At 45.7% G+C, this 27,805-nt stretch overlaps 1 protein-coding gene across 1 annotated transcript; it reads right to left on the reverse strand.

Annotated features, from left to right (window-relative positions):
* Positions 1–328: 328 nt before the first annotated feature.
* LOC129386331 (uncharacterized) lies at positions 329–14,867 on the reverse strand. The gene is made up of 5 exons (XM_072287636.1): positions 14,705–14,867; positions 9,101–9,232; positions 5,079–5,175; positions 3,468–4,550; positions 329–924 (listed from the first exon to the last, which is right to left on the reverse strand). The coding sequence occupies exons 1-5, from the start codon at positions 14,865–14,867 to the stop codon at positions 396–398; spliced, it is 2,004 nt and encodes a 667-aa protein (XP_072143737.1). The 3' UTR covers positions 329–395.
* Between the last annotated feature and the right edge of the window lie 12,938 nt (positions 14,868–27,805).

The raw sequence follows: 27,805 nt of genomic DNA on the forward strand, positions 1-27,805 counted from the left end.
AGGTGATTGTGTATGGGTGATTTACTGATACAGCTCAAATGGTTTTTCTTGTTACTGCCATGGTAGATCAGTGACTATGGCGTTGCGCTGCTGAGCTCGAAGTCGCGGGTCCGATACCGGCCCCAGCGATCACATTCCGACTAGGGCTAAGCGCAAAAGCGCTCATGCACCATGCATTGGCTGCACGATAAAAAAAATATATAAATTAATTAAACCTAGGTGGAGGAAGTTAAATCGGAGTCCCTACTAAGGCATATGGCATAATCATATAGTAGGTTCGGCACGTAAAGCACAATATATTTTTTACTTCCTTTAGTTTTCCTCTTTTAGTGTCGATTTAAGATCGTCCCATGACTCTCCCCATCTAGCATTTTGTTTGCTTTCTTCGTGATAGCTTACGAACCTCTGGGTGCTTCCGCGACGAGCACCGACAACACTTCCAGGCCAGCGGAAGGCGAGGAGAGTCTCGGTGACTGGACCGCCATCTTTTCCGTGGACGGAACAACGCGCAGCGCCGCCTCAACGTCTGCCGCACCGGCTGGGGCGTCCTTTATGTCGCGCGCTACCGTGGCGGCGCCAAGCGGAAGCGAGAGCGGAGCTGCAGCGCCGTCGCTCGGAGACTTCCCGCGCAAGACGGCCGCCATGAACTCGGCGACGAGGCTAGCGTCCTGCTGCTCTTGGGAGTCGGCGGCGTCTGCGTTTTCAGCCGCACTTTGAAGCAGGGCGTCGGCGTCGCGCAGCAGGCCGCTGCTGATGTCCGGTTTGGGCAGCACTTCGAAGCTGGGCGAGGACGAGGACAAGAAGGAGAGCGGGATGGAGGCAGACTCCGCGAGGTAGCCTTCCTCGGGCCCCACGAAGGGAGTGCCGAGACCGAGCCGGTTGCGCGCACCGCGCGACAGGGACTGGGCCCGGGGCTCTCCGGCCCTGCGACGCAAAGCAGCGCGTCGGAAAATTCGTGAAAGAGAAGCACCTGCTTTCGAGGAGGGAACGGGAAAAAGAGGTTAAAATGAGGTGGCATATAAGCGGGCTAAAAAAAAAAATAATGAAAAATCAAGCAAGTGGGTCATTATATGATAAGTCTATTTCAGGATGATTGAAATGTATAAAAACTGCCGATATAATTCAGCAAGTATGTCGAAAACTTCGCGCTGCTCATAATTTGGCCGGCATTCTACGTAGTTCAGTCTTTATATATATTTTACTGCTTTACTGAGAACAGCAGTTATAAGTCTGCCGATAATATCGATTGATGTGAGCTAGAGGTCGTGTTTCCGTTCGTCAAGCTCTGCTTAAGGCACCAAGGGGCCTGACATAGACGAATATCGAGACAGGTAGCTTGCCTCGAAAGCACTAGAAGAAATCCTTTTTGTAAAAGAAGAATGGGCATGCGTACCTGTCTTCTTAAGTGGGCACTTCAATCTTGCTGACCACCAAATCATATGCTCATGCGTTTCCAAGAGCCCCGTTCTAAGCCACATGCATAATGCGAGAGCCCCCACTGCCTACACGCAGAGTAATGCTTTATATCGAGGTCACTTAGGATTTCCCGTTTCTTCCCAGCAAGGTAATGGGTTGTGATTGGTAGTTCTGTTTGTACTGTATATCTTCTTTATAATAAAAGAGGGACATGGCGTCCGAATCGTCTGTATCTTCAACACTCGCCATTTTCTATGCACACTAAACAGTTAAGTATACTTTGCATAATTGTACCTTTTGCACCAGACAAGTATTGTTGTGTAACTTATGAATGAAGGATTCGGTAACAGGCCTTTACGAACATTTTTTAACATGCTAAGGATATTCAGAACATCTAGACATACAGCTGTTTAAGTAGTCGACCTAAAGTGGCGGCATTTCACTATATGCCAAATGCCAATACAATTTTTAGAAGTGCTTGTTCGAAATGAGTAAAAGCAAGGCTAGGAAGAAAAAAATGGCTGTGGCTTTGCTAAGGTTAAGCCCAGGATGCGAAGCATACTAGCCTTTATTTTAGTTGTTGAACCACTGTTTAGCCTGGTGAACTGCTGTTGCTTGGCTATATTTGGTTCGGCTAGTAGAAGAAACAACTCATGCGTTACTCTGCTTCGCCTTCAAGAGTGGAACGCGACAGCGTTCCCGTCGACCCGCCAAGGGGTGTAAGACAATGGGCTACGGCGCAGCGACTACGCGCCCCGCATTGGACGCGGTGAGCGTCGAGCAACGCAGCGTTCGGCGCGGCAACGAAATGTGCGCCTGAGCAAGCGACGCACGCCTGAGCCTTAGAAACAGCTCGTTTCTAAGGCAACACCGCATTCACTAGAGGCGCTTTTGTACCGCTTCAAAGCATCGTACTCGTGGCTCAGTGGTAGCGTCTCCGTCTCACACTCCGGAGACCCTGGTTCGATTCCCACCCAGCCCATCTTGCAAGAGCTGAGCCAAAGCCACCTAGAAAAGCGCAGCTGCTTCGCCGCGACGCCGCGAGCGACGGCGCGAGTTGGAGCCCCGTTTCTCCTCTGTCGTGACGTCACGGTGTCACGTGGTATTGAAGGCGACACCGCCGCGCCTGAGGAGCTGGGTTGAGCTCTAGTAATATGCTTCGCATAAAACAAGCACCTCCCCCCGCCCCCTCCTCCCCGTCAAATCTCGTTTAAACCAAGAAGACAGCACGGAGACGAACTCTGTTCGAAGCCTTCGAATGGCGTTTGTGTTCCAGCAGCAAAAAAAAAAAATGCATTGCTATAACTGCTGTCGGACAACTACGTATCCTTAAACATCGCGCAGCAAACTTCTGATGTGCCTATCAAGATAGTGATTAAGCCATGTAAGTATCGTCCATCCACTATACTCTTGCCGTGACGGGATAAGATGCAGCCCCATGGGTGAGAGCGGAGCAGTGGGACTGAAGAACAATATGGATGGAAGAATCAGCTAATCAGCAGTCGATATGAACAAGAGACGTTTAGAGTATTGGAGAAAAAAAATGCAAGGAAAAGATTGATAGGTCCGGATGTGTTACAGCAGCTTCCAGGAAGATAAAAAATATTAAGGAGGTGTCGGGAAAATGCTAGACTGAAAAACCTGTATAATACACCTAATTAACTCAAGTAGCCTAGGTCAGTATCTATCACGCCCCGTTTCAAACGGGTGCCAATATATAATCATAATTTCTGTTACCTTCAAACAACGTCACCTACTGAACTGGGAAGCTTTGACCCATTGCTCTCGATAACAGCAATCACTCTACGCCTATGTTCGCTTGATTTGAGTCAAAATAGAGCTTATAGGAAGCTTCGCTGTATGCTACAGTTTTGGTTATAATGCTCAATTCTCTCGTCTTACTTAGAGCACAGTGACGTTATATTGATGGCATCTAACAGTGGTGAGCGCGCAGAGGTATCCTAGAGGGAAAATGACTTGCAATATCAATTATTATTTGCCTTACATGTGATATGGGGATGTAAATAGGTTTCCGATTCAGGAATGCATACCTGGTGTCTGCCTCATCCTTTGTGACACCCGCGATGTCCTTAGTCTGTTCGGTACGCGCAGGCTCCGACTTCTCAGACAGCCGGCGTCCACTGGAAGCCGCATTCGCCTCGGTGTCGGCAGCAGGCGCGTTCTGGCACAGCCAACGCGTCTCCGCCTTTAGAGAGCCGACCTTCATGCCCCGCTCGTGTTCCGCAAAGGTCGTGCTAGGCTTCGCCGGGACTTGTCCGGACGTATTCTCTTCGTTCAGGTGTGAGCGCCCAGCCACGGACACTGGCGACACTTCGTCAAGGAAGGTGACGTTCTTGCTCTGGCGGAAGGACGAGAAAAGCGTCCTTCCCGACGGCTCGTCGTCCAATCCATTTTTTAGCCCTTCCTTCATGGCGACTTGCTTGCCAGCCGCAGCTGCAGCTAGACTGCTTCGGCGATCCCAATTAGACGTCGACGTTCCCCATTCGATGGGCAGTGACGAACCGTCGTCCACGGCACAGCCATCGCCGGTCCGGAACGGAAGGCCCTCGCGCCACTGCGAATCGATCGCCGTAAACGGAAGGGACGTCCTCTGGGGCTGCTTGGATGACTTCGACTGCGAAGCGGGATTGTAGCCGAGGACCCGCACGATGATGTTGTCTTCGTCGGAACTGTCGGCGCTTGACGAGAGCAGCTTGTTCATGAGCAGCGTGGTTGACAGCCTCGACGGCTGCGGCGGCGCAGTGAATCGGGCGGACGACTTGTCCAGCATCTGAGACGACCTTGCGAAAGGAACCGGAGGCGAGAAGCTCGACGTCCGCATTGCCGTGGTCGTGCTCGTGGGTCCCGGAGAGAAGGCGTCCGGTCGCAGCTGGTCCGGTGGCACGCGAAGCAGACGCGTCGAGGGAAAGGATGGCGTCGGCGCGCTGGTCCGGTTGTTCTGAAGGGACAGGTTGGGCTTCTTTGGTCGCAGCGACTTCAGCGGTCCGTTGCGCACCGAGATGGAATTGCTGGGCACTTTGGTGCGCGGAGAAAACGAAGAGGACATGGGCCTTTGGTCTTGTCGCCGAGTAGCGCCGGCGGTGCTGTTTTTCTTATCGTCGCTGGGAAACAACCTGGGTAAAGCGATATGATAATGGAACTTTGAAGTACACTGGCGGATGAAGATGGATCACCGCCATCAGCGACGTTTTGTTGCTCACGCGTGCTTTCTACAGTATTTAGGGGGGTCGTTCATATGTAGTGATGGTGCACGATTTAGCGGTGCTACAGATGCAACAAGCTCGTCACATGTTGTTCCGTCTGTAACCTTTCACGGTGAAAGAAAGCTACGTATAAAGCTATGAAAGAGCGTAGTAAGCGAATGTTATATATTTTTTTTCGAAATATGATATACTTGTTTTATTTTACGTTTGCCTAAAACGTTGTGTACGGTGAACATTACAAGAGACTTTAGTAAATGATCACCTAAAAATACATTTTCGCCACTAAGTTTTTACTCGTTCAGTGACACAACTCAAATACACAACTCGGCCAGACGAGGTTTTGCCAAACTTTCAACTATTGATTTCTTTTTGAGAAGTTCGAGTTTACATTCTGTGACTGACACAGATCTCTAGCAGGCGTGTTTGCCGAGACATTACCTTCGGAATATAAATGCACCTCCAATGCCAGCCACGACGATGATTAAAAGTGAAGTCGGTGTCACCGCAGCAATCCACTTGCCTAAGTCTGGTTTCGCTGCAAAGATGTGTAAATGCGTGGTTAGGAGAACTCAGTGCATTACATCGATCAAAGATTCTAATTGGAATTGTCGTTACGTGCCAACACAGACGTGGTATTGGCAACTAAAAAAAAAAAAGGAAAACAAACAGCTAGATCCACCAACCACACTCCGCCCCAAATTAAAAGAGATCAAAGAAAAAATAGTAAGTGAATAATGACCCGGAAAATTCAATTTACGTTCAGAAATATGTTCAGCATATTAACTTCATTGCGTCTACATGAAATGATTTGTTAAAATAATGTCTGTATTAGAGATGTTCATGAGTGGCGGGTTTTGAAAAAGTTCTGCTTCATAACAACATATATTCTGTCAGTTCAACTCATTCAGAATTTTCAGCAATCCACCTCGAAGAAGCCACTATTGCTATATCCATTATTTTGGAACATTGCGCATGCTCCACTGACTTCATTCTCCAATGTCATGTTCCTTTGCCGGTAGAATTGGCGAAGGGTATAATTGCTCCGAAATTTGAATGCTCAAATCTTCACTAGCTTCTAGAATATGCTTGAAGGAAGTTGTTTACCCGTGGTAAATGAAATGATAAGTGAGGTACAGTTTGAATGTGATGATGATGGCAATTATGTTTCTTAGGTTCAAAAGGTCGCGCCTAATCAGTATGCTTGACAACTGGAGCACCGTGCCCATGATAAATACATGGCGAATTGCTTAAACACATCAAAAAGAAAAAAAAAAACATTCACACGACATAAAAATCACCGAGAACTGTTTTCATTCACAACAGAATTCTCCCTCTTAAAAGCGCAAAATATCGTTTAACTCTTTAGTTAAGTTACTAATCTAGGGTGTCCACCTTTCCTGTTCTCTTATTTTTCCTGTTGACGTAAGCTAGCTCCGCATATTCTCCTGAGTTCCGAGGTGTATTAAAGTTCACGAATTTTTTGTGAGTTTTTCAGAAATTGATGTTTGCGTTACAGAGACGAAAAGTGAATTTTAGTATTTCACAATTATCGGCTGTTTTAGCACAGCATGATGTCCAATATATTGGACACTTGAACTCTACCCGGTTATTTTTGAGCTAGTGGGTATGCAGTAGCAAAGGTCGAATTTAATATTAAAAATGGCTTCAAAAGTGCAAAATCTGTTTATTAATCAAAATTGCATCACAAAAAAAGAACGAGTGGTAAATTATGAGAAATAGAACTTACTTTTTCGGCTGTCGCCGTAGAAAGCCGTGCTGTTGAATGCCGCCATTGCAAACACCCCTGGTGGCCAAACTACTAATGCATTTTCAACAAAACTTCGTAGGTGGCGCTAGTAGGTGTCCAAAATATTGGAAAATTCGGTTTTACGGACTAAAACATGCTGCGGCTTGGGCAGTGGTGGAGTATTTGATGTCCAATATATTGGACAAATGCCCCATAGCCGGAACTCAGGAGGGTATTGACTTTATAACGGTGAATGCTTTCAATATTTCGCTAATTCAAGATCGTTGGCACAGTTGTACGTGTGGCAAAAATTTTTTGACAACGATTGCCTCAATGGACGAATAGACTGGAGACCTGAATGTCTTTGACGGAAAGAAACTAAAGTTCTGTCCTTAGGGATTTCAAGCATGGGATAGAAGATTTTATGTGCGACAAGTTAATTGCATGCTAGAGACGAAGTGCTACGCTCTCTTTTTACAGAGTGCCATGTAGGTGGAAGGGGTGGTCACCTGCAGTGACCATCATGCTTGAAGAGTCTTGTAGGACTGGGGTTTATGATTTGTCGCTGAATATTTCGTACAAAAGTGTTTGCGGAAATACAATCGCATTTCGATAATTTCCCAAGCGTAGTAGTTTCCCCGGAGGATCAAATCACAGAGATTACGACTTTGATCCACACAATATAGCAATCTGAAAGCGCCAAGACCCGGCACAAGAAAAGCCACTTAACGCCAGGTGGTAAAAATCAACTGCCGGATAGGCTGATGAAGATGACGTTCCTTTCATGACTGCGATAGTACCTGTGTGTAGTCCGTTCTATTAATGCAGTGGCGTAGGCAGAAAGTATTTTCGGGGCTGGGTTGGGGCTGAGGGAACCCGCTCGACCGGTGATGGAGAGGGGAGGGGAAGGCAAGTGCCCGATGTACCACCTCCTGGCTAAGCCACTGCATCGCTGAACTTCTTATGGTTCTTATTAAACTTTTGCGCGCACGAAGACAGACCAAATCGCCCAAAACGTAACGCTTTTGAACTTATTATCATGCAGAGGAGTGCCACTTTCCATTCAGAAGATAAAGTGTAGTCGAAATGCGATCCACAGTTCATTTTCGGAAGCCATCTTCGAAGCAGATGCTCGTTTGAGACGAATCCCCATGCTCAGCTGTGGAGTAAATTTCACATGCTAACTACATTAGAGGAAATGCATTCCTTTACGGGGCCTCCGTTACCGAAACGGTCCAGATAACACGAGTGAGAGCCTTATGTAGACGTCACGATAGGTCTACTGGGCTGCAAGCACCGTCCGAAAGGGTGCACACGGTGGTGCGCTATACGTGCGACGGAAGATCACAACCCTCGTGCGAGACATGCAATGCCGTCTTATTCCTGCGAGGAAACAAGCAGTGTTTTGCTGGCTTCCACCAAGTAAATCTGCTGTACGCTTAATGCATGATGATCACGTCAGGTCCTGCCTGATCCTGCCCGATCGAAAAGAGAAAATATTTATTTGTTTCGAAAATAGCATGTTAGCAAGTTTTTAATAATGAGATTCCGTTTTGACTGGTGAAATAAATTTCCGTGCATGAAATAGTTAACTTTGAGAAAGAGCCCCCAAGCTGGCGTCATTGCGCGAGAAGTCCCCGAGACAACGTAGTCCGTGGCTCTGTGCATTTCGCTAGTGTGATAGAGTGAGATGGCGTTCGGTACTCCAGAGCATTCGGTACCCGTATTTGTCATCAGACCCATCTGGAAGTTCCACGTGACGAATATGGAATAAGTCGCTTTGCGACTAGACGCCTCCTCGCGTCGACAAAATGTAATCGCGCAGATCCAACACACATGTCGGAATCGATGTTTAAGGGAACTTTTTTTGAATCGTTTAGCTTAACAGCTGCGCAAAGAGGCACATCATGTGTTTTATTGTATAATATTTTTGCCTAATTGTTCCACGTACCACAGCTGTGCTGGAGACCATACTCTACGTGCACTAGGAAAGACACCGATGACGAGCACAGATAATTAAAGAGGCAAATAATCGAAGTGCGCATGCTACATCTGAGCAACTGCAATGTGAATTACGTAGATCGGCCCACTCACTCATTTTACTGCAAGGCCTCCGGGATTGAATCGCCTCACAAACCGCAGTAAAGTTTTGCGAGGAAACGTGCATTCATGCAAGGGTGCGCCCAGGAGGTCACTACCACTTTTGATCGCTTAGTATACTGCATCGAACTCGTTTCGATTACACCGTGTCCGGGGGAAGCAGCCCAGTTTACTGTTAGGCTGCCTCAGAGTAGGCGCACTTTTGAAGGCTGCGGGATCGGCTAAGTTTATTCGGCAAGAAACTGAACACCGACCAGCCACGCCAAGCGTTGGGGCAACAAACAAACAAACAAACAAACAAACAAACAAACAAACAAACAAACAAACAAACAAACAAACAAACAAACAAACAAACAAACAAACAAACAAACAAACAAACAAACAAACAAACAAACAAACAAACAATCGACTTTACTTTCAAAATAAACCCAACATCGGCATATTTTAGCACACTTCACGAGCGAAAACCTATAATAGTAACACAACGGTGCTCACTTCGAGCCCACGTGAAAGCATGACTGCACTTCTTTGCGCGGTCCAATCACCATACATTTGCCCCGCCTAAATGTGTCAGGTGAAACAAAGGGATGAATGAAAAGATTGTCACGCTCACGGGCCAGGCAATCGCCATTCCCTCGCAGCTCGAAGGGCAACGGGCAGTAGCAGAGGAAATCGATGCAGCGCATGTTGACGCTCCGGTGGCTGCACTCCTCGTGGTATCGACACGCTTCGTACAAGGCCTTGGCTGCACCCGAAGCGTGCAGAAGGAAAACTATGAGTAGGCACACAAGGCATGGGTGTACTAGTCGTTCAGAAAAACTTGGTCACACGCGACGTTTACACGAACATGACACGTAGGGAGAAGCCGAGACGACAAACTCAACATAAACTAACACTTGAAGTCTTGCAACGTATAATGAATGATCTGTATGACTAGTTCACTCGGTCTTCGTTGGCGTAGGCGAAGCCTTACAGCTTTGACTTCAGTATCTATACTCATGACCATGCGTGCTAGAGTGATCCATTAGGTCATGTTGTGTGTCGTTCAAGCTTCGCATGAACTGTAGAACCATGACTGACGACGTGCAGTGTGTATTTCGGTAAGCCTTGCGCGTCAAAAACGATTAACCTTAGAATCCCTAAAGTGCACGCCGAAGTGTTCAGAACCACACGTGTGCGCTAGGAAATAAAACTGGAGGCTTGCCCGCTCGAATTCTCAATCTATATCGCACAACCTGCTGAACTAGTAACCAAAAGAACATTAGTTTAAGATTACGGGTTGCGTGTCTAACAGTGGCGTAGCCAGAAATTTCGTTCGTGGGGGGCTCACTTTGCAGCTCGGCCTCCTCCTTATAGAATTAGTCGAGGGATCTATATATATATATATATATATATTATAATACCGAGACCGATCAAGTTGTCCAGCGCTGTTTATTCCAAAAAAGGCAACGCCCGCAGCTCACGCGCGAAGAAGTCGAAGAAGAGGGAAGATGATGATGGCTATGTACAAATGAAAACGACGAAGTACGTTAATAGTGCTTACAATATATATATATATATATATATATATATATATATATATGTATATCTGTCATTCAACAACCTTGTTTACATTTTCGTACATATGCAACGACCTGGGGAAAATCTCAATGACGCTGTCCTTTGTTAAAATGTATTGCGCAGGAGCAGCTGTCACCGCTCGTGTATTGCGAGCACATGTAAAAAAGCAGGAGTTCTGCAAAATATACGAGGGTGAGTCAAATGAAAGTGAGCCAATGCGAATATATGATAAACGGGGTACTTTATTTAAAAGTAGTCACCATGAGTATTTAGACACTTGTCCTACTAACGAGTCGCGTAATTCCCGTCTCATAAAACTCCTTGGATTGCTGCCTCAAAAATCTGTAAATGACTATACCTCATCTTCCGACACGAATCTGGTTCCCTTGAGCAGTTTTTTCAAATTTTACCAAATGTGGAAGACGCAAGGCAACAGGTCTGGGCTGCATGAGGAATGTTGCAACGTTTCCCACTTGAACTTTGCCAGTTTCGTATTAACCACATCATTGACGTAGGAACGGGCAATGTTGTGAAGCAAGATGTTTCCAATGCTCAATTTTCCACGTCGTTTGTTCTTGATTGCGACACGCAGCCGATCCGACCTTTCACAATATCTGAAATGATTTAGAGTCTCTCCAGGTTTAGAAAATTCGATCAATAATGGCCCCTAACGATCTAAAAAGAAGTCAACACTTTTCCGGCAGAAATGACGGCCTTTGTTTTCCTTGGGAAGGGTGAATTCAAATGCTTCCACTGTAAGATTTGCCGTAGTGTTTCAGGCTAGTAGTAGCGGCACCATGAGTCATCCCCGGTCACAATTGCAGACAAAATGTCGTCACCCTCATCTAGGGTTCTTTGACGTGCACTTAACTCTAAGTACACGGGTGTTTTCGCATTTCGCCTCCACCGAAATGCAGCCGCCGTGACCGGGATACGATCCCGCGACCTCCGTGCTCAGCAGCCCAACACCATAGCCACTGAGCAACCACGGCCTTTTCAATTGTGTTGGGGATGATTGCACGGTGGCTTTGGCCCGGCCATGGATAGTCTTTGTAACTTTCATGTCCTTCTTTGAACAGTTTGCTACAATGCTTCACCGTGGCCAATGAAACGCAATGTTCAACGCATACGGCAGCCATATGGCGAATAATTTCTTTTTGGGAAACATCTTCATTTGTCAAAAACCTCACGACACCAAGCTGCTCAACTTTTGGAGTGTCCATTATGTCACGTAACCCTGTTCAACCCAGTGTATGAGAATATTAAAGAACATTTAACCTCACCTCTGCATGTCACTTGTAAATGAGATGCGTATGTGCTACGCGCATGCCTCGAAAATAATGAACCGAACCATTATTGCGCGGGGCGGCTTGTCTCACTTTCATTTGACTCGCCTTCGTACATTAGAAATTCGAAGATACAATGGAATATAGAAATGTGAAGACACAGCGTGATACAGGGCAAAAATTGGCAATGGAAACAAAGTTCACTGCGCATATACAGAAAACCTCGCAACAAGATGTTTAAATATGCGTATAAGTCTCCAATAAATCTACGTACCTAAGAAAAAGTCACTAAATATAATGCGTCAAACAAGGCAAATAAACAGGTTGCGCAACCACAGATTCACAGATCACAGCACCCCCCCCCCCCTCCCTCCACTCCCAAAATGTATCGCGTGCGGCAGAAGGCGGCGCGCTTCCTCCCCGCTTTTCTCCCTTGCGCACACAAGCGAACGCGTTGCAATCCGTCGAGTCCCCGCAGTGCTGGCGGCGAGCGACTATGCATTGTTTCTTTTTCTCGTCTGCTAGCCAGAAAGCGTCCAAAACTCTGCCAGGTGAAATTGCAGCCTGCCAGAGAAAAACGTACTTAATTAAAACTTCTTTCTGGGCGAGTTGGTGCATACTTGGCATAAAAATTGTAACAGCGCAAACACATGCAACCACTAAGTAGCAAAGACGAGACACAAGCGCTGTGACACAAGCGCTTGTGTCTCGTCTTTGCTACTTTGTGGTTGCATGTGTTTGCGCTGTTACAATTTTTATGTCAAGAGAAAAACGAACGCGCATCCAAGTGCGCCGCGCGGTTGTCGATGCAACACGAGAAAAACGCATGCGCTCTGGCTGGAACGGCAGCCCGCGGGTTGCGAGAACAAAAAAAAAAAAAGATGAGAAAGAGACCTAATGTATCCTCGCGAATAAAAATTTAGGTAGAAAAATCAATAAGAACTTAGTTACAATGGTGGCTTTAATGTCATGACATGGATGCTTTGGCGCAGGTGAAAAAAAATTCATATTCTTTTCTGTGGCCGGATGGCACAAATGAACCACCACAACGCTTTGTCTCATCGGACCTCGCTGCGTGCTTTGTCAGCTCGTATCCCGATGTACGACTTTAGAAAGGTCGATGCACCTTTGGAGTCAAATGTTTACAACAGCATTAAACCCACAAAGTTCCGGAATCGAAAATCTAAAGCACGACTTTGGAAATGTCAATGCACCTTTCGCATCAAAATGTTATTGGAACTTTATACCCACAAAGTTTCAGAATTGAAATCCAAGCGCTCCGTAGATTCCGCGGCCTCCACGAGATGCCGAGACGAGCCCGCTCGCCATCAAAACGCCCTTGAAATTTTGTGCTCGGTGGGGCTCCTTGCGTTACGATATGTGACTCCCCATGCATCGGCGTTTCCGCGAAATCCAGCCCGATTTCGCAATGTTCGCGCTAAAATGTCTTTTCGAGCGTGAATTCAGGACGTTCTAGACAAAATCGAGCATGATTTCCGGCGCCGAGAGTTGTTTTTGTCGGCGGCGCATGACAGCACGAAAAAATTTCGGGGGGGGCTCAAGCCCCATAAGCCCCCCCCCTGGCTACGCCCCTGGTGTCTAAGATTTTATGATTTTAATAAGGTTCTATTTTGGCGGGACTCCTTCACTGGCGGTTCGTTGTGTACGAATCCTCATAATCCGACAGTTGCACAACTTCCGTTGTGAAGCAGGAATTGTTCATGCCTAATCGTGATGTTGGTTTACCTGCAACAACGAAAACCGGTCGCCAGTCCGACTATCAGAGCCAAGGTGTAAATCGCTCTTCTGTGTGTCGCAATCTCAGCGTCAAGGCACGATAAGGACCCGTCTACGCTAACGAGAAGCATGCCGCAATGGTGCGGCGGCCTCCGGTTCCGTTTGGAAAAGATATTTTTTCTTCATAGGCAGTGCCGGTAGTGTACGTTACTTCACTTAGTTTTGAGGTGTCGCTATCTGCCACGTGCACTGGTACTGCTAGTGCCACCACGAGGCCAGCGGAGGAGCTTTCGTTTGTTCCCTAGCCGACGCTAACAATGCGCTAACATAGGACAAACACCATTTTGAAATGGGTAAAATGGTGTCTCTCCTATGTTAGCGCGTTGATGGCGCCGGCTAGGGAACAAACAAAAGCTCCTCCGCTAGGCCTCGTGGTGGCGCCAGTAGTACCAGCGCACGTGATGGACAGGGGACTTCATAATGCCGACAAGACTATGCTGAACTCAGGCGACGACGGTTTTTGGCCGCGGTTGAGACGGACAAACGCAGGCAGGCTATATTATAGTAGCCGGTCGGCGGCCCTACCACATTCGTATAGGTTTGTGCTGTTTCTCCAGCGTTGTTTTACAGACATACGGCATGTCGACCTACAGCTACGTGCCACTATGCACGCAATTGTGTCTACGTGGAAATTTCCGGTGTAAAGGTACGTACATGAGTGCGCAAATGTATAAATACAGCGTCCAATGCAAAGACTTCACCACTTTCGTTTTGTAGCAGTCAAAGATTCCTTCGTGCGGAGAACGCGGAAGCACGCAAGATACTACAGATGCCCTGTTGCCCGGAAGTAAGCTTGCGTTCGCAGGGTGATGTCATGTGGCGGGCAAGCTGTGTCTGTCACAACGCCACAGAAAGCTCGAGGACACTCGTGGCAGAGCGCGCGCTAACCGCGCCCCTTCAACACGCGTCCTGCGTTCGCCTTCACGTGCGCCTAATCGTCACGGTAGCGGCAGAAAGCCAGTGCGCGCGCAAGGCTGTGGTATTATTCAAGAGGTCTATAAGTTGCTGCCCCCAAAGAACGTATTCAACTTTTCATGAACACAAGTTATTTTCGTTTGTTCCGCATTTTAGCCCACTACGATAAGCTGCTGTCTCGTTGCGACTGTCCCAAAGACACTCTCGTATGGCCTGTTACACAGTTTTCGCAACAAGAGTATTGAAAAATAAAATAAAAATACGAAATTAAGTGTTTTACGTGCCAGAACCACGATCTGACCATGAGGCAAGCCATAACGGAACACTCCGGAAATTTTGACTTCCTGGGGTTTTTTAACGTGCACATAAATCTAAGCACACGGATGCTTTCGCATTTCATCCCTATCGAAATGCGGCCACTACGGCCGGCATTCGAAGCAGCCAAGTAGGGAACTCTTCTTTCTTTCTTTTTCTCAACGGCGCGTTTACTACGCGACGCCCAGTTACGTGCCGTTTAACCGAATACAGAGCACGTCGGGAGGTGAAGACAGTGATCACAACGATTACAGGACGTGCCATTTTAGCTGCTCAGTTCCGTAGCAATACGCGCAACCACAACGATCGCAAGACCTTAAGAAGAAATCCCCAACGGGTCGCACCTGGAAGGCAGGTGTCAATTCCTTGCACCTGCACCTTGACTGGTGAGTTCGGCGCGCATGCGCACACCCATTCCTGGCAGGAGAGCCCGCGCCCAGTCAAGCAGTCGCCATCGATGGCGCATGGTAGACCCAAGCCCTTGCGGTCATCCGCGTCTGGAGTCATGAGGGATGGATTGCAGTGTAGGAGACGTTAGAGGTTGCCCACAAATTCTATTCTTATAGGTTAGTGATGAAAAGAGCTGCGTTTCTATAACTTGACCAACGTTTCGGATTCTCTCTTGTTAACGCTTCGGTCTCGTTGTAAGTATCTTGTTGACAGCACCACGGCTCTTGAGGCGCAGTTGGAACTTGGTTGCTGTAATAGCGCAGCAGTGCTTTTCTTTTTCTTTTTGCAATCAGGAGAACACATCTATGCTGTTCCGCACTCGCTGCTTCTTTATGCTCTTCAACAGCCGAGACCCCGCGTACACTCGTGTACGTGCGGCAGCGTTTATTAACCCAGTTGTGCTTTCAGTGCTAGAACAATTTAAGGTGGTCTAGTTTACATTCTCTTTCATCAGCAACTGCTGCTCCAAAGCCATTGAACAAGGGAATTCGTTGTCGCTATAACTGCCGCAGCTGCCGCGCATGCGTGCCCACGTGCTGTGCTACGATCGAAATACTGAAGAGCTACAATGCTGCAATATTATCGCTGCAGTGCTGCGATATGCTATATTGTCTTGCCGTTCTTCTTCATTTGACTCTCATAGGCGAATGTATCTGTGAATCTTAAACAACCCTGATATCGCAGCAGCGAAGTGCATTATGCGCGAGAGCACCGGCTTTATGTATCAGTTCTGCTTTCTTTCTTGCTTACTTCATATGTAGAACAATCGCTGATCGATTTATATTGCTTCCTGAAAGACGCGAAAAGTTACGAAAGTTAGTTCGTTTAATCATTCAGAACCAATTTTAAACCACCAGGTCTTCTTTAACTTGTCGTTATGTACCACAAATATAACAAACTTCGCAATTAATGTTTTATTGCAGTAGCAATTATACAGAGACAACAGGCGAATTTCCGCCGTCGGCGTCGCCGTGGCGTTCAATATAACGTTCCAAGAGCGCTAATATCGCGGCCGCGCACCGTATGCTGTAGGTGGGAGCTAAAGCTTGTGAGGGTGAGCCAAGGATGATGGCTGCATGCAGCGGTGCCTTCTCGCGCTCGCAATGGAGGAAAGCGGGAAGGGTGTGCGCCGTCCCCTCGCGCGAGCAAGTGAGGGGGGGGGAGCGGATCTACGTGCGCGCGCTAGCAGATTGCGCAGGTTAGTGCGCGCCTCATGTTCTACTCAAGCTGCGGTGACTGAGCGCGGCCGCCCGCGTCCTATCTTGGAGGCAATCTGCGCTGGGTTTGAAGGCTAGCAGACCTGTAATAGCTGATGGCTTCGTGTGCGCTGTGTTCTCACGAGCTTAGTTCGCATCTAAGCGAGAGGCAGCATGAAGGGCAATTCGCTTACGGCTGCCGCCGCTATACATCACACCAGCGTTCTGACAGTGAGTGTCCGTGGCCATCGAGCCAGATGTGTTGGTGCTTGCCCGTGCACGCGTGACAACCTGCTTATGAATTTAGTTATTAAGAGAACCTGTACAGCAGCTTATGCAGCTGTACAGCCCGCAGTTGTCTGTACAGCCCGCAGTTGTCTTCACGTCATCTGGCATTTCGTCCCTAATTGAAACCATGAAAATTTCATCTTCATCCGGTATCGACAATATTAACCCAAAGCTTTTGAAGAATAACAAGGATATTTGTGCGCAATTTTTATGCTTACTTTTTTCACAGTCACTGTTAACAGGTCAACTACCACGCGAGGGGAAAAGCGGTAAGGTCGTTCCAGTCTTCAAATCGGGTAAAAAAATACACCCCTTAACTACCGTCCCATTTCCCTTACCAGCGTACCCTGTAAGCTCATGGAACACGTCATCTACTCCAATGTCATGAGCTTTCTCGATTGTCACAACTTTTTTCATTCTGCGCAACACGGTTTTCGAAAAGGCTTTACATGCGAAACACAGCTGGCCATTTTTATTCATGATTTGCAGGCTAATCTTGACTCTAACGTACAGACCGATGCTATTTTTCTAGACTATGCAAAAGCGTTTGACAAGGTTCCTCACAAACGCCTACTACTAAAACTTTCATATTTGAACCTTCCCTCTAATATCTTTAAATGGATAGAAGAATTCTTGACTAACCGCTCACAGTACGTCACCGTTAACAACCACAACTCCAATCCTATCCCAGTAACGTCAGGTGTCCCGCAAGGGTCTGTCCTCGGTCCGCTTCTGTTTCTAATTTATATTAACGATTTACCAACGCATGTCTCTAGTAATATTCGCATGTTCGCCGATGACTGTGTAATTTATCGCAAGGCTAATAACGCTTCTAACCAAACATCTCTTCAAGACGACCTTAACCGCATTCAGGAATGGTGTGCCAATTGGTTAATGGAACTTAACCCTCAAAAATGCAATATCTTGTCCTTCACGCGTCGCCGTAACCCCCTTTTCCCATACGTCATAGCTAATGTCCCTGTACAACCGGTTCTATCATACAAGTACTTAGGCATTACCTTGTGTGGCGACTTGTCCTGGAGTACACACGTTACGAACATCATTTCATCCTCTAATAAAACACTTGGATTTTTAAGACGTCATCTCCGCCAAGCCCCTAAACATGTGAAATTATTAGCGTACAAATCCCTTGTCAGACCAAAATTAGAATATGCCTCACCCATTTGGAACCCGCACCAAGCTTACCTTATAAATGCACTCGAATCAGTCCAAAACAGAGCAGCCAGATTCATCCATTCATCATATTGTTACGACATCAGTGTGTCAGCTTTGAAAGCTGAATCCGACTTATTGCCCTTATCACTTCGTCGCCGCATTGCCAGCCTTTGCTTGTTTCATAAATTTTTCCATAGTTCACTAGGTCGCGCACCCTACATCGTCCCTCCAGCCCGCATATCTATCTCATCGCCCTCGTCATCCGCTTCAACTTTCCCGACCTCGTGCCCGAACTACCACTTTTGCCGCATCATTTTTCTCCCGTACTGCAGCAGACTGGAACGACCTACCCAACGATATCGCAGCCATCACGTGCTCATCCAACTTTGCCGATAATGTTACCAGTCATGTTTCGCTGTGTTAACACTCGTTCACCAAAATATATGTACCCACCCCTTATGTAATACCCCTCGTGGGTCTTTAAGGTAATAAAATGAAATGAAAATGAAAAATGAATGAATGAAATAAAACGACCAACTTTACTTTCTACGGCTGTTTAATAAATTGCCATTGTAGTGAATGTTTTGCCCATCAGTCGAAACTGACATTTTATCCACAGTCCCGAGTGACTGCGAGGCACCTAACCCAGACCAGTAGTTTCGGGCACGCGAAGGCGCAAGAAACCTCTGGATCAGAGTGGGGCGTTACTGAAAGTCGCACTTGGTTACCTGCAAAACATGGACCCTACAGAAGGAATTTAGCTAAGGAGAACGTGAAAGCAAAGTGCGGCACCGGGCTAATTGTTAATCCATTTATAAATGAAAGGACAAGTCCTTGTCACCTGTCTCGTCCGCGTTTAACCTTCGTACTGTAGACTTAATATTACAAAACACCACTTGCCCAATCAGCCACCCTGCTATGTTTAGAAATTAATATTCAACAATGGATAACATTAATGCCACGTTGGGAAATAACGGGAAATAATCAAAGGGGAATATCCCAGCAATCTCTAATTTGCAGACAACCCTGTCCTATTCAGCAACGCTGGAAATGACTTACAGAATGTTACTGAAGATTCGAACAGGCAAAATTTAAGGACAGGTTTAGGTAGGAATATACGGATTATGTCAAGTTTTTGATTGGTAGTCGGCCGGTTTAAATTGGGCATGCTATTACGCTATTAATATTACGGAGTGTAGACACTCCGTAATATTACAGCCTTGAGGGTGGATTCCATGTCGGAACACTTGCTTTTCTCTTTTAGTTTCTTTGAAAATTTTGAAAATAGGTGCATACGTTAGCAGAACACGCTTCCTACACCCTTTCGTTAGTTTCCAGAATGGAAACTAACGAATGTGCTTTGTGCGAAACATACATGTTACTGAATTTGTGGGTGCCCGTTTACTTCAACATTTCAAGCAAGTAAAAAGCCATGAGTGCCTATTTCTGAGCGGTTTGCGCCAAGTGATTGTTCGAGCACATAATATAGTTGCAATAGGAAATGGATGTCTGCTACTTCACGTACATGGCGTCTTCAGTGCAGAAGTGGAAAGACATAGCTTTTACGTTTGTATTCTACCCTTGCCTTTCGCATCATACCACTAGTTTCGTATGAGCGCTTTCAGTTCACTTTTGTTTTATAGATCACCTGCCAACAGTCAGCGAGTCATAGCGACCACTGGCTTCGTTTAAGTTGTGTCAGCTTGGTGTTTTCTGAAGCAGCTGTCAATGAGCGAATCATAGCGACCACTGGCTTCGTTTGAGCTGTTCTTGCTCGTTGTTGTTCTATAGATCAGCTCCCAATTGTCAGCAAATCATAGAGACCACTAACTCCGTTTAAGTTGTTTCAGCTCGGTATTGTTCTATAGATCAGCTGCCACTAGTCAGCGAATCATAGCGACCACTGGCTTTCTTTAAGTTGCTTCTGCTCGGTGTTGTTTTATAGATCAGCTCCCAATTGTCAGCCAATCATAGCGACCACTGGCTTCGTTTAAGTTGTTTCAGCTCGGCGTTGTTTTATAGATCAGCTCCCCATCGTCAGCCAATCATAGCGACCACTGGCTTCGTTTAAGCTGTTTCTGCTCGGTGTCCTATAGATCAGCTCCCAATCGTCAGTCAATCATAGCAACCACTGGCTTCGTTTAAGTTGCTTCTGCTCGGTGTTGTTTTACAGATCAGCTCCCAATCGTCAGCGAATCATAATGGTCACTGGCTTCGTTTAAGTTGTTTCAGGTGGGCGTTAGAGGTCAGCTGCCAATCGTCAGCGAATCATAGCGCGGCAGCCAATCATAGTAGTTCAGGCGCATGTGCCTCTGTTGCATCCTTGTGGCCGGCGCAACACTATGCGCTCTAAGTCTTGTGCTATTTCATATAGTATCGGTTGGAATAAACATTCGCATGTGTTTGCAGAGCAATCTTCTTCCCATAAGAACACGGAACTTATTGGGGACGTGGCGTGCCCCAGTCGTAAAGCCAGAAAGACACAACTACTTTGCCCTCTTTTCTACTTCCTGCCTTTCACATCCTACTACTAGCTTCGCATAAATTGTTTGACTTGGGTGCTGATTTATAAATAACGTTAAGCACTGAAGAGGGCGTGGCGTCAGCCTATCAGAGCTGTTAGAGGCGCTACTCCACTCTTAATCTTTTTTGCTTGAGAAGCTGAGAACACTTCGAGATTACTTCGGTGGACGCCCGAAAGACTAGGGTATAGTTATGAATATATAAGAAAATATATACCTGCAAAAATAAAACGTAGTCTCAATGTTTGCAAAAGACACATTAAGAGAACGGGTGCAGTTACAAAGACATCACCCTTTCAAGTGGGTGTATTAGTTTGCCTAACCATCTTTAATGGGTGTAAGGGGTGAGGTACACACACAAGAAAATACCCTTAAGGGTGCCATTTTTCCTTAGTGTGTACGTTCTAGGCGAAGTTGCTATGGGGGAGCCCGGATCATAAGAAGGTAATTTACGGACCAATATAAAATAGATTTTATCCTATATGGTTGGTAATCTTAAATTACACTTGACAGATAACTGATATCGTTGAATATGCCAGTATCAACTCCGTAGGTTCTACCAGTACTGACATATGAAACTGAAACTTCAAGAATAACAAAAAAGCTTGAGAAGGAGCTGAGAACTACGCAGATAGCAACGAAACGAAAAACTATGTTACACAACAAGCTATTGCAACTGGTACACTGGTATTACAGCTGAGACTAATAAGGTGAAATAGAGTTGGCCAGTTCTTCTGTAATGCTTGAACAGACATGCCGGTGGTAACTGATAGTAGAAGAATTGCTGCCAAGAAAAGAAACGAGTATGACAGCGGACTGCCATTTGCTTACGAGAAAAGATAGCAACCACTACTAATGAGATCATTTTCTTTACGCAATACACAGTAACCAATAATAAAGCAAGTGCATTGTCATAATCAGGGTTACCTGGAGTTCTAAACACTCAGGTTCCATATGTCTATAATTACGTCGCTTCTATTCGAAAGCAGAATGAAAGCCGGCAATGAAAGCGGGAAATAACGTCGCTTTCTGTTTTATCACTGTCGTTGCATCAACTAATGATAGTTGAGTATAGCTTGTTTACGGGAGAGTTGATTAATCATTGTTAAGGAAAGAATGTGAATGCGAAAAACACGCATGCGAGGAAGAAAGCCGACAAGGATAAGGCTTAACTGTGCTTACAGCATAGCCGTAAGCCGGCAAGCCTGTATGCCTGTAACTAGCCCAAACTTTTACATAGCAAACGACAAGCCCTCGCCCTCTTCGTGCTTCTGATGTGTCCCCAAAAACAATGCTTTTGTCGAGTCACGATGTGAGCGTGCAGAAAGCGTGCCTTGGTCATCGGTGTTGGTCGAAGTCGTGGAACTTGCGTTCCTCGCCGCCTTGGTGGCAGAAGTGGACGCAGGGGGAACCGTTGAGTGAACGTCACCCGTAAACGGCGAGCTGCGAACGGTACAGGTAATCGATTAATGCTGCCAACTGTGGAGCCAGAGCTCCTCGCACTGAGATAAATATATTGTCTGTAGATCTGCCTAAAACATGGCTGTGAAAGGAAGTATTTTGCCGCGTTTCCTAAAAAAACTTGAACTTGGGCTAAATTTGTGTGGCCAACGAATGCAAGTTTACAACAAATGCAAACATAAAAAGACACCTTACGTTGGTATCAGAGTACCATTTCATCTGAACCGATGCAGCACTACAACGCATACGTATACTTAAGGCACTATTTATTTTCACACAGCTCGAAGTCACACCGAAGGATAGCGGCTAAATCCTGCATAAATGTACACAATCATTTCCGTTAAACGTTTACTTCACTTGCAGCTGAGCCTCGAAATTGCACGTCGTGCACTCAAAGACGCTGCGTATTCAGGAGGCGATGTTAACGGCCGAAAGTTTTATACTAAGGTCGCTAGAAAGAAATGTGAACTCATTTTCTATGTAGTTCAATCGTGTGGCGTGTTGTTCTTCCGACGTTTTCTTACAGCAGTGTTTTATGTTTGCCCTAATTTGCTTAATATAAATAAATGTTGACACCTTCGTTAGTGCGTATCGCTGGATCTAGATGATGTTCTTGTGTTAACAATTACCGCGCGTACTGATTTTGTTCATGATTTAAACAAATGTATTTGTAACGATACGAAAACAACCGAATTGTAGATAGAATTCGCAAAATATATTAAAGCAAATACAGCCGAATTTGTCATACAAGTGAGAATCGGCAGAATTAATATTAGGATCCACGAATTTGTTAGCAGGCCTAAAGACGAAGTCTCGGCAAATACACTCACTCCCACGCTGAGTGAACAGCCGTATACCAAGTTGGTGAATGCACTGTAGGGTCACATTTTAGCGCATTATTCTTACGGCAGCATGTACTGGCCTTTTACAAAGTAGCATAAGTCTTCGTTTACATAAACCCGACGCGAGTGTTCCGACTGAAAAATCGAGCTGACCCAGACCGGCCTGAACACGTTTACATACGTCGTGCCAAGCGAGTTGCCGAGTCAACCACAGTTTGCAGGCACTGCTAAACAAACTCGCCTTGACGCTCACTGAACTGGACCCGCTAGCGTTTACATTAACTCGACGACCGTATTTTGGTCCGACCTATCGACACAGCCCGAATTTATTGGTTTCACGTAAATGTACTAAGACAGCATTCAAACATGATGGCGAGTATACAAAGCGCGCCGTAAGAATGATGTAAACGCTTCATTAGACGTAGAGACTGAATCCGGCTTAGCCTTGCAAGAACATCGCATCTGTTGCTTAACGCGACAACTGTAGTGCCTCTGGTGTGTTTTGAAACTTCCAGTCGATGGTATTATTGGTATGATAAGGTATGCTTTATAGAGTATAGCTATAAAGCACGCTTTCGCAGCCTTTGAATAGCAGTTAAGCAGACGAAACGTGGACCTGGTAGTTGGCGGGAATTACGTAAGTGCCAGCACGTCACCTTCGAGATTTTTGCTTTAGCGCAGCACGAGAAGCCGTGGGCGAGAGCAAATTTCGAAGGTTATGCCCAGTATCCACGCGCTCAAAGTCATGCGTTACTCCCGCCAAGTGGTAATGACGACGCTTTTTTACAGTTCAGAATCAAAAACGTCTAGATTTGAGTGCATTTTCTCGACGCATCCACTCATACTCAAGACGTAATATCTTGCGCCGAGCCTGCTGTGTATCTACACTATCTGAAACAATGTTTTTTGTGCTGCCAAAAAATTTAGTTTCAGGTGGCATGTAAGAGGATACTCTAGCTCGGTTGCTCCTGTTTGAATACACGGCAACGGAGAAATATTTTTTTCTCGTAAATCGGTGCTCCTGATTTGGTGAAGTTTGTTACATTTCAAACATACTTTTTACGCCTGGACACTGTATGAAGCAAACTTTTGATTTAGGCAGCTTATGTATTAATAAATTTGTTCAAAATTGTCGAATAGACGAAAAATAATTTATCATGTTTGGAAGTCTGCACCTCAGCAATAAAAACAGATATCATAATTCTGTGAAATACACCTAATAATACATTTAAAGCAGAACAAAATTGTTTACTATACACCAATCTGAAATATACCACTGATTTGTGAGTACAGCTTTTGCAAAACTATCGTTAACATTTCAACTATTCCACGTTAGCTGCAAATTTATACATCAAACAAGTCCGATTTAGATGCTCCAAGTCTAACGGATACAGTTAACAGAACTGCAATATCTGTTTAAGTTTGTAAATATCGTGTTTCAGTTTTCTGAAACTTACCATTGTTTGGCAATATTTGTAGAAAAGCTTCAAGGGCCCTTAACTAAAATCCTGCTTGCTACTGCCACTAGAACTCTCCCCTCTCAAAAGCGACAAATTTCATTTCAAATTCGTCCGGTGGTCGTCTAATAAAAACATTTCTACGCTTTGCGTGTATTTGAACAGAGAAATCGGAGCTAGTTATGACCCCGAGCTAAAGCTTACTGCTAAGCCATTTCTTTCTCAACTTACCGTGTACAGATTTTTCATAATGCTGAAAATCTTGCATCAAGATTTGCTACTTTTTATCAAATAAGGCGTCTTTTATAGGCGAACCCTGTTACTGTTTACGTCATGTCTTGTACTGCAGCGTCACGTTAAGGAATACAAAGAGATGAGAGCGAGTCGTGACTAAGGGAAACAACGTGGTAGACGTGACGGGCAAAAAGTAGGTAAACAGATCGCTAAGCATCGTACTACAGCTTCTCTTCTGGAACAGGCATAGCTGTGCGTAGCTTTGGGCAGATCATTGTGGAGTAACTATTGGCTGCACTGTTCGCATGCGTGTTACGATCTGTTTGCGTCATTTCCAGAAATAAAGTCAGAAGTGCAGCGGCCTATCTCGAGCATGTGCATGTGTCTTGAGCATGAGCATGCGCTTTCTGCTTTTCTAGTTTCTTTTTCTGGTTCACTGGCTTTCACTTGCTGAACAGCAAGCAGTAACTTAGCTAACAAGCTATAATAATAATAATAATAATAATAATAATAATAATAATAATAATAATAATAATAATAATAATAATAATAATAATAATAATAATAATAATAATAATAATGTCCACTGCAAGACGAACGCCTCTGTCCAGCGAACTGCAACTGCTCCTGTAATCCGCCAGCTGACATCACCTCACGCCTGCTAATTTTCTGTCGTCACATCACTCAGTTTTCTGCGCTTACTCCACTGTGCTTTCCTTCTGTTGGCACCGATGTGACTCCTTAGACCACAAGTCGTCCGCCCGATGCATTGCATAGCCTCTACACGGCAAACAGCACTTATGAACAAAAAGATTTGCAAATTGGGCCCCTTAAACATCATCGGCGCTCAAGATTACACTGGTTGTAATTGTTGGTAGACTATCAATGTTGTCATTTTGCCCGCTTCAGGCAAAAGAAAAAAAAGATTATATATATATATATATATATATATATATATATATATATATATATATATATATAAGAAAAAGAAAGAGTGAATATACTGCACACAGCCGGCACGTCAGCTCCTGAAAAGTCTTGCCGGCGCTGTCCTGCGATTGGCCGGTTGACGTCCCGTGACGCATGCCGCAACACTCCTGGGTTCTTTTTTTTCTTCACCTGGCAGCAGCGACAGCCAGTAATCGGGGCTATCGCCACGTGGTCCTCGGTTAGATTAGGTTAGGTTAGGTTCTTCCAAAGCGATCTTACCGGCTGCTGGCAGAACGTGGATAATATGCAGTGGCGCAGTCACGAGTTCGCTGCCAGCCAACAGGGCGGTAGCGAACACTTTTTTTTTTGTCAACACTGCTCTGCCGGCGGCTAACACAGTACTTTCACCCGCAGCAAATATGTATAGAGAAATAAATAAGGCAGTGGGGCCGCCATTGCTGATCAAGTTGAGAAGCAGTCGAGAGCAGTCGCCTTCACAGGCTCTAACAGGTCACTTAATGGCCGATTCGTCGAGAGACCCCGTGTTGCTTTAGTAATTCGTCGCCTGATACAAGGGCCGTCCGCCACACCCCCGGTTCCCGAGGCAGTGCGGCCCGTATTTGAAAAGGCGCTCGCGAATCCCGCCGAGTAACAAATCGCTGCCGGTATAGCGGTTCCGTACTTACAGAAGGTCGTGTAGGTTGCGCTCCGCATACGTCACTTGAAAGAGGCACAAAGCTGCAGCGACGAAGGCGTGCATCATAGCACAAAAATGGCCGAGCACGGAGGTTCGTTGGCCAGTTGTTTGATGATGATTGTGGCCTCCCTCAGGAACTGACTCATACCCACTTTGAAAAAAAAAAAAAGAATGGCTCGGACTCGGGTGCCGCGTGTAAAAGGAATGACAGAGGCGTTAATTACAATTTCACTGTCCTAAGATTGAAAACAGGAAGTAGGAATGCGAAATTGCAGGCTGGCACGAGGAAAAAGGAAACGGTATAAAAAATGGACAACGTAAATGAACATACAAAACGAGCGAGAAAGAAAATTCACGATAATATCATTAGCGCTGTTTAAATAGCCGTTTTTATGTTTGTGTTTGAAAGATACGTGCAAATTCCAAGTTTCATCTATTCTTAGGTAACATTAACTTCTTTTTCTTTTTCACTTCATCTTTGGCACTTTCAAAACTCGCGGTGTTTATTTCGTCGTAAACTGACTCATGAACTGCGTCTAAATCTTATTATTTGTTACGAAATAATTATTCTACAACCTTTATCACTGTTATTAAATGCGACTACCTTTATTGCTACGATTATTCCCCATCTCGTTTCCTTTCGTTCTGCAGTCCGCTCTTTGGCCGACTTTCCATTGTGGGCATTTTACCAATATTTGGAATCATAATCACAGTTAAGCTTCTCGTACCTGTGTGATGCGGCTGTGATAGTGGTGTAGTGACTCACTCAAGTGTAGTGACTCACTCGTCTATTCTAATCCAGCGAGTCGGGTCATTCCATTGGCTAGTCCATGCTCATTTCCGATGTATTCGTTTCATTCAGTGAAGAGCACGCAGCGCACGAGAATACACAGCCAAAGTTAGCGACCTCCTGTTAGTTATATTCGGGAGCCTGGCCACAAGGGTTTGGTTTTAAATCTTTGCGGCCCAGTCCTTCCTGATGTGCCATTGTTAGCGCACGTTGGCGAGGATAGATTCTGGAAGAGGGCAGGTAGTCAGGGAGAACGAGAATTTCCCTCTAGCCTTGTAGTCGGCTCGTAAGGAAGAGGAAAATGAGAAAGAGGGTTGTGCGCACTGAAGGTTAGCATAGGCAATATGCAGAAGTGCTCACCCGCTTCCTCCCGGATATCCGGGCCTCTTATATTGCTCCACGCGAAGGAAGCTGTGTATCACACAGATACTTCAAGTCCAACGGGTCTGTTCTGGTGCCGTCCTATCTATGCTTTCTTTTTATTTATATAAACACCACGACACTTCCGATTATTCGCGCACTTGATCACGTGACCTCCAACACTGGGGGCGCGGGAGGACGGCACGCTTTAAGCCACCATCCGTCTTGGCCGACCCCCCAACGCTTCCTCTCGCAACCACAACATAGGTCGCGCGGGGCGCGATATTGTTGCACTTGGACTTTATACGGAACCTCACGGCAACGCCGACGACGATGGCGACAATTTTCCCGGGGTGTAATAAATAACTATCATGAACGTTGTTATAAGATAAAATGTAATCGTGCTATACCAGGCGTCCGCGCGCGCGAGTGTGTGCGTGTGCGTGTGTTAATTTACGTTCTGGTCAAAGACATTCAACTGCTAGACGCACGCTCTTTTAAAAGTATTCGCTGGAACGCCGATATATTTTGTAGTGCATTTTATGGCCGATTCTCTCGGAAATGGCGGTATAATAAAACACGAAGATTGCGATTTCCGATGCTAGTAACTTTAGCTCCGATCGCTGAAGTGCATGAGAACAGGCACAACAGCGCTATACGCCACAAACGATTAGTAAAAAAAAAAAAAAGAAATACTTGTTTGATGCACTGTGTGAATCGGTTTGAGCGAAGCTGTCATTAGGGTTTACAAGTTTTAAAGCTATTCGCTTTAAGATTTTTACTCACAACGGAGAAAAATAACTAGAAAGCTATAAGCAGTGAATGTTACGCTAATGGGTGCACCTTAAGTCAGAGACCTTAGAAAAGTGCACTGCTTAGGAGCAATAAAGAGCAAGCCACTTACGGAACGATGTCGACCAGAAAAATAAAATAAAGCAGAAAGACAAAGCGTTATGATAATTAAAAGGGGAGCGCCCGGCTGTTTGAAGTCAGATCACGATGCCTTAAAACACGTAGCTATGTGAGAACCTGTTTTAAAAGT

This window comes from Dermacentor andersoni, chromosome 4 (genome assembly GCF_023375885.2).
Source record: "Dermacentor andersoni chromosome 4, qqDerAnde1_hic_scaffold, whole genome shotgun sequence".
Taxonomy (NCBI): Eukaryota; Metazoa; Arthropoda; class Arachnida; order Ixodida; family Ixodidae; genus Dermacentor; species Dermacentor andersoni.